The sequence below is a fragment of the Leptodactylus fuscus genome, chromosome 5, assembly GCF_031893055.1.
Source record: "Leptodactylus fuscus isolate aLepFus1 chromosome 5, aLepFus1.hap2, whole genome shotgun sequence".
Lineage (NCBI taxonomy): Eukaryota > Metazoa > Chordata > Amphibia > Anura > Leptodactylidae > Leptodactylus > Leptodactylus fuscus.
The window spans coordinates 94022549-94030443 of record NC_134269.1 but is presented as its reverse complement, the minus strand read 5'-3'; the positions used below and the strand labels follow the sequence as shown (position 1 = coordinate 94030443).

Genomic DNA, 7895 nt, shown 5'->3' with positions numbered 1-7895 from the left:
AAGGGCGTTTCTGACACTTAGCCAGGGACGCCCTTCTGCCCAGCAGCGCCTATCGCGCTGTACTGTGGAGCGGGGAGGAACGCCCCCTCCCTCTGCTCACAGTGCTCATCCATAGACGAGTATTATCAGGAGAGGGAGGGGGAAGTTCCTCCCCGCTCCACAGTACAGCGCGATAGGCGCTGCTGGGCAGAAGGGCGTCCCTGGCTAACTGTCAGAAACGCCCTTCTGACACTAAAGTGCTACGGTACCGGGACCGATAGTGCTTTACACCGGGCACAGATCGGGAAAGCCGACAGTGCCCTGAATTCAGCGCACTGTCAGCTTTCCAGCAGTATATAAAACTGCATGTGCCCGATCTGATGAAAGGTCCTCTTTAAGTGTCCGTTCACAAAGACGTTTGATTTTTCAAGCGGACAGCAAAACCCGTAGGTTTTTGCTGTTTGCTTGAAAAATTGGACACCTTTGTAAATGGACACTTAAGGACAGACACGGACTGTAAAAGAACGCACATGATGTCCTATTGCAAAATGTAATGGACACAGCTAGTGTCTGATGCTAATGTCCGCGCGACATTAGCATCGGACACTAGCTGTCGGACACCGACGCTAGTGTGAACACTCCCCTAAGTATGATTTTAATAATTGTTTTTAGGATATTATTTAAAAAAGGGGTAAGCTTTTAAAATAAGATTAGCGGTGCCTGAATAGCCTTTTTAAAGGCTATTCAGGCATATGTGGGGCTCATACGGCATAATTTTGCTGATAGAGCCCCTTTATTAAATTTCTGAGTATTTGTATGACGTGCTACAGCGGGTGTTACTTCCATACGGTGAGAGACTGTGGGCATACAATGGAGGACTGAGGGTCGCCTGAGCCTAGTATCGGCCATGAGCAGAGTCTGAGGCAGGCGGCTCACACAGCTGTATCTCCTCAGCAGCCGCGCGCGCTCTCCCGCCTCACAAGCACGCGCACTGAGCGGTACCTCCAGACCATGTGACCAGCCCCGTGACACAAATACACAGGAACACAGCTGACACCCGCATAACAGTGACCCGGAATAGGGCTGACTCTCATAAGACATCCACCGGTCACCCTGACCCACTACGTGTATAGAAGCGGCGCGCTCCGTTGTAGTGGATAATGGCGTCCAAGCACAACCTTACCACAGCGCTGTAGTATAACTGACCCGCCAACAATAGTGTCCTCCGTGACAGGAGTGTTGTAATAAGCGGGCTCCTGTGCTATGCCTGCACTGACACACACCCTCAGCACTCGCCTAGTCACTTTCTCTTCTTATCTCTGAGGAGCCTTCAGCGACACTTCAGAGGCGGTCATGTTGGAGTCTGTGGTGGCAGATCTCCTGAACAGGTTCCTGGGGGATTACGTGGAGAATCTGGACAGGTCTCAGTTAAAGCTGGGGATCTGGGGGGGTAAGAATCGTCTGCTGCTTGTGTCGTGTTCTTTGTAGCTGCCGCCAAGTGTTAAAATAGGCCAAGCTGCATGTAGCCGGCTGTGCATGCTTCAGCACTATTGTCATTCATTTCTTATAATTCATTTCTTATAATGCGTCTTATGTTGTCGGATATTTTTATGACTGTGTCCAGAGATACCATGTTAGAAAAGATATTGTCTGCACCTTAAAAAATGTACCTGACAAAATGTGTCATAAGATTTGTGCCTGAAAATATCAAAATGAGATCACAGGCCCCTCTGACACCATGGTTATGGACTATGTCAGAAGAATATGCAACTAAAAGTATCCAGCTTTATATTCCTTTATGTATTTAGTAACCGTGTATCTGGAATGCTATAATGTGCATTGTAGTAACAAAGTGTATATTACATGCTGACGCCAGCTTCACACCTGCATTTGTCGTCTTTCCTTTGGGGGAGGAGTCTGCATGGCCACCCCACCCCAACGGAAACCTAATTTACTAAGAAAAACACTTACCTTCGGAAACCTGCAAACCCCATAGACTATAATGGGGTCTGACATGTTTCGGCGCAGGTGTGAACCTAAGCCTTAGTATTCATACAACTTCATAAGATAAAATCCTCAACTTCATTATACTGCCAATGTGCATGGAAGTTATTCCAGAAGGACCACAGCCAGCTTCTTAAAGGGATTCTATCATTCATAAGATGCATTTTTAACTAAACATATGCTTGAATAGCCTTTAAAGGGGCTCTATCAGCAAAATTATGCTGTATGAGCGCCACATATGCGTGAATAGCCTTTAAAAAGGCCATTCAGGCACCGCTAATCTTATTTTAAACCCCGCTCCCGTTTTAAAGTAAAACTATTAAAACACATATGTAAATCATACCTTTGCATTCACAGGGGTGGTCGTGCACGATCCGAGATCATTTTCTGGCACGCCTACCTCTTCTTTCTTCTTGCAGCTACGCCCTCTGGTCCCGACTATTCCGTGGCTTCATTCTCGTCTTTTTCTGGCTGGATTGCTTGAAATCCCGTGCCTGCGTAGTAGCGCTTCCCTCTGGAGCGCTACTGCGCAGGCTTCTAAGGGAACTGAGCATGCTCGCAAACTGCCATTGATAAAAATGGCGCCGAAGCCTGTGCAGTAGCGCTCCAGAAGAAAGCGCTACTATGCAGGCGCGGGATTTCAAGCAAACCAGCCGGAAAAAGATGAGAATGAAGCCACGGAAGAGCCAGGACCAGAGGGCGTTGCTGCAAGAAGAAAGAAGAGGTAGGCATGCCAGAAATGACGTCGGATCGTGCACGACCGCCCCGTGAATGCAAAGGTATGATTTACATATATGTTTTTATAGTTTTATTTTAAAATGGGAGTGGGGTTTAAAATATGATTAGCGGTGCCTGAATGGCCTTTTCAAAGGCTATTCACGCTTATGTGGGGCTTGTACAGCATAATTTTGCTTATAGAGCCCCTTTAAAAAGGCTATTCGGCTACTGCCTCTACTACTGCAACTGACCCCACGGTTTCTTTTAAAAACGATAGTTGTATACATAAGTCAGCCCCACGGTGCACCCTGGGCTTCTGAGAAGAACCTCCCCCCATCATAACTATGAAAACGCCCCTCCACAGCTTGTGCTCCGTATACTCTACTCCTCCACACATCCCTGTACCGCCCTGTCTTCTCCATTCGCTCCGGCTGTTGAAATCTCAGGCATGCACAGTACTGCTCTGTTCTGGGCATTACTGTGCATGTCTGAGTGCCATTTTTCTGTAGTTCGCTATAATATTGAGCATACTGAGCAGTATGCTCAGTTCTATAGTGAACTACAACAAAATGGTCGTTGGACATGCGCATAATGTGCTTGATAGGTCTTATGGTTGAAATGTTTTTAGATAAAATTTATTAGGTTGGGTTCACATCTGCGCCTGATGTCCGTCCACTTGCAAACCGTTTTAAGAGCAAAACGATTTGGTTCAAAAAGGATTTCAAACGGTTACACAGCAGATATCGGAATCTGTTTTTTTTTGTTTGTTTTTTTGGGGGGGGGGGTTGGTTTACGGTAAAGTGAATGGGTGTCAGTTTAAAAGATTAAAAAATTTCAAACGAAAAACTGCGATTGTGACTGTCCGTTTTTGACCAATTCGTTTTTTGTTTTTTTTAATTCTTCATTCTGAGCATGCGAAAAAGGGAAAAATGGCTTGCAAAATGGACACAAACTGATCACTATCAGTTAGTAATCAGTTTTCCATAGACCTCAATGTTTAAAAAAATTAAATAAAAATTGGTTGCTGTGTGTCTGGAATCCTTGTTTTTAGTTCAGAGATAAAGTCCTGCAAGTTCTACTTTTCTCTCTGCACAAAAAAGGGGAAACCAGACGGAAACGACACAAACTGATACATGCGAATTAATTTTAAACCCCATTGAAATCAATGGGTTTTAAGCCAGACAGTTCAACATCAGTTTTTGAAGATTTCAAATACGGATTTGCTGAACGTAGATGTGAACTAGGCCTTACCAGTCAGAACTGAGCCAAAGCCAAGAGAGGATTTAACAGAAGGGAATTGTGTAAATGCTTCCTTAATATTTCCTGTCACCTCTCAACTTTGGCTGAACCAAGCTCCTCCAACAAAATCTGCAACAAAAAAGCAGCTTTTCCCTCAGCATATGGACACAACTTGATGTGGTGTGGTAATTTGAGATGTCTCTGGTACACTCTTTGTGTAGGTGCAAATTCAGATTCTGTGGTCACAACTAAGTATGAGATGTGGTTTTGCCTTGGTTTTAAGCAGTGTAGGATTGGGGTGCCTAGGGGCCCACCAGTAGACCCACTATACAGTTACGGTCCATTCACGTGTTGGAAAATGGTGAGGAATTTGGTGTTGAATGTCTGTAAAGCACTGCGGAATATGATGCAGCTATAGAATTATATAAAATATTACCTGCCCCCTAATTTTTTCACTGGTGACCTGCTACCTACTCCTTATCTTGTCTTGACCATGATTTTATAGTTGATGTTTACAAGGCCTCGCTATAAGACTGAACAGTAAATACCCAGGCAAAAAGCACTTTATGTATTTATTTTTTTTTATTTGCCGTAACTTAATCTTGCTGTATCATAATATTTAATCCAGATTGAGCTAGTTTGTTTGCCAAGCCTATAGTTGGCAGCACCTTTGAGTAGTTAGTAAGAAGCACATGTCCAAAGTACATTTGTGGGGTTAAGCCGGGGTCCCATGGGCCGGAAATGCCGCCATTTGGCCAGAGGCGGAAACGCCGTGGGATAAATTGCGGCTATTTACAGTACTTGCTAAGTGGATGGGATTCATGCGAATCACATACCCACTTTGCAGAAAAAATCGTAGCGCGGACACGCTGCGATTTCCAAATCTGTTGTGGTTTTGAAATTCGCAGCATGTCTATTATATCTACAGAAACGTCGGCGGATTTCCCATAGATATAATTGTAAAATAGGGGCAACATGGTGGCTCAGTGGTTAGCACTGCAGTCTTGTAGCGCTGGAGTCCTGGGTTCGAATCCCGCCAGGAACATCTGCAAGGAGCTTGTATGTTCTCCCTGTGTTTGTGTGGATTTCTTCCCATTCTATAAAGACATACTGATAGGAAAAAAAAATGTACATTGTGATCCCCATATAGGGCTCACAATCTATATTTAAAAAAAAAAAAAGAAGATAGAATTGTAAAAGTCTGCGGAGGAAAACTCCGTGAACTTTCTGTTCAATGAGCTAAGGGAAGAACTGCGATGTGTTCCCGCAGCGGCTCTGGCCCATGGGGCCTTAGCCTTAAAGAAGAAAATATGTATAGGAAAATGTCCGCCATATTTCCTAATTGTCTTGTTTTGTTTTTCTTTACTCACCTGCTCCAGTGACTGCCACTTGTCCTTCAGGTATGATGTCAGTCACTGACCTCAGCACTTACTTGCTTCAACCCTATGGTCAATGATTGACTACAGTGTTGATGGTCTGTATCAGGTGTTTTTTTGTTTTATGTTTTAGATTATTGGGACATCCATACTTTTTATTTGTTTTATATATGCCATTTGCACATCTGAAAGAATACACTCTCACTATCCAGCAGTAGAACTGTGCCTTCAGCTGCAAAGTGTAGTTTTCCATTGGCAGTTTATCAAATCATTATGTCCATATTTTAATCTTCATTGGGAAATAGCTGAAATGTATCTTTTATTTATTTATTTTTTTTTTTTGTAAATATCTGTTCTTGTCTCCACTAGTTTTTATAGATCACACTCCTGGGGGTGGGGATATTTCTGAAGACCAGCGTTTAGTACAGTGGTCTAGATATTCCCTGCATTGTTGGAGGATACACCTTATTTATGACTAGGCGCATGCCTTGTGATCGGTCATTTCCTCCACCAGGGTCACGTGTTTGCACTGAAATATGCGCCAGCTCATAGATTGCAGGCATCAGTTACTCCAGCTTTCTGATGTAAATGATAATAAACTTGTCTGGGCTGATGTGTCAAGTTCCTTGTACACCAGAAAACCAGCAGTCTGGTCCTCATATGTCACGCACTTATCACAGTGCAGCATTGACTATTCTTTACTTTTTTTCTCATAAATGTTAGTTACTTTCAGTTTTGGAAGCATTCATGCTCTTGAAGATCACGCGATTGCCTCTGTGTATGCTTTACGGGTGGAGCAACACTATGACGTGTGCTAAAAATAGGTCAACTGCACTAAAGCAGGATACAGTAACCCAAAGTTAAAAAAAAAAGCAGAAATATCCAGAGCTGACAGCATGCTGGATTTGGTGTGTCTATATACAAATATGCATCAGTTTGTCATCGTGTTATTTATATACTGTTTTTCAGGCGATTTAAAGAGTATCAACATCCTTGGAAACACTTTATGTATGGAGAGAGAACTGTTGTGGGATGCATTGTCATTAACAAGATCAAAATCATTGTTGGTTATCCAGAGGGGTGCCAATCTCCTTAAAAGCATCCCTCAATGCACTATTCTCTGTGCAACATCTATAATGTCAAAATGTGGCTCAGGCAGGGGCAACATGGTGGCTCAGTGGTTAGCACTGCAGCCTTGCAGTGCTGGAGTCCTGGGTCCGAATTGCGCCAGGAACAACATCTGCAAGGAGTTTGTATGTTCTACCTGTGTACATTGCGATTGTGATTGGGCTCACAATCTACATTTAAAGGAGCTCTATCAGCAAAATTATGCCGTATGAGCCCCACATATGCCTGAATAGCCTTTAAGGCTATTCAGGCACCACTAATGGTATTTTAAAAGCCCCCCCCCCCCCATTTTAAACTAAGACCGTAAAAACATATATGCAAATTATACTTACCGTGCATGGTGGGCAGTTCGTGCACTGGTGGACGTCATCTTCGGTCCTGCTCTTCTCTGGTATCTTCTTCCAGCGGCGGCCTTCTTCTTTTCACCGGCGGGTTGTGTTTAAATCCCGCGCATGTGCCATTTTTGTCGTAGTTCTAAGGGGAACTGAGCATTCTCAGTTCCCCTTAGAACTACGTGAGCGTACTGCATATGCGCAGTATGGTTGCAAACTGCCATTGAGAAAAATGGCGCACGTGCGGGATTTAAACACAATCCGTCAGTGAAAAGAAGAAGAATGTGTAGAAGGAGGACGTCACTGGAAGAAGACACCAGAGATAGGCAGGACCGAAGATGACGTCCACCAGTGCACGAACCGCCCACCATGCACGCTAAGTATAATTTGCATATATGTTTTTACGGTCTTAGTTTAAAATGGAGGAGGGGGGGCTTTTAAAATACCATTAGCGCTGCCTGAATAGCCTTTTTAAACTTCATGGCCTTACAACGCTTCATAGTTTGTGGATTGTTAACAAGGAGGAGCATCTTGCCTTCTCATCAAATCTCTTCCCCTCTCCCATTAATGGTAGTGTAAACTTTTCTTTTATCAGAACAGTAAAAAAAAAAAATATATAAAAGAAAGCTTCCATCGTTTTTTTTTTTTTGTTTTTTTTTGCGCGCTGGGGTGAATTCAGGAGGACACCCCACAGAGAGGGCTACATCTGCATTCATGTCCATTGCTCTCATGCTGTGACTGATGAACACATGGACATTGTAAAGTGGTAACGTGAACCCACTCTCATGAAAACAAGCAAGCGGTTCTGTTCTATGCTGTTTCTATACTCTGCATAGAGGTTAATAAGAGCTACAGGAACAGCTTGGGACATTTTGTGCTAAGCAGTTGTGGAGCTATGGAAACAGTGTCACTCAGTGAGTTATTCTATTTCTGGAGCTCCTGTTCAGCTTTATGGAAGTTATGGAAATTGAATAGAGCAGCACTTCTGTGGGGCAGTGCTGCAGTACCTAAAACTGCCACTACACTATGTATGGTGAGTAAGCAGTATGGCTCCCAGCATGTAAATGTTTTCTGGAAGGCATGCTGTCCCAGAGCCACTGATCTGTGGGAGTCCTGGAAC

General features: G+C 43.8%; 1 protein-coding gene across 2 annotated transcripts in view; it reads left to right on the top strand.

The window, feature by feature from the left end:
* The first annotated feature begins 987 nt into the window (after positions 1-987).
* The window catches only part of VPS13C (vacuolar protein sorting 13 homolog C), a 215256-nt gene continuing 208348 nt past the window's right edge, over positions 988-7895 (top strand). For both annotated transcript variants that reach the window (XM_075273791.1, XM_075273790.1), the window contains exon 1: positions 988-1429. In XM_075273791.1, the coding sequence (XP_075129892.1) occupies positions 1333-1429 (97 nt within the window). In that variant the 5' untranslated portion in view covers positions 988-1332. The remainder of the gene's footprint in view (positions 1430-7895) is intronic.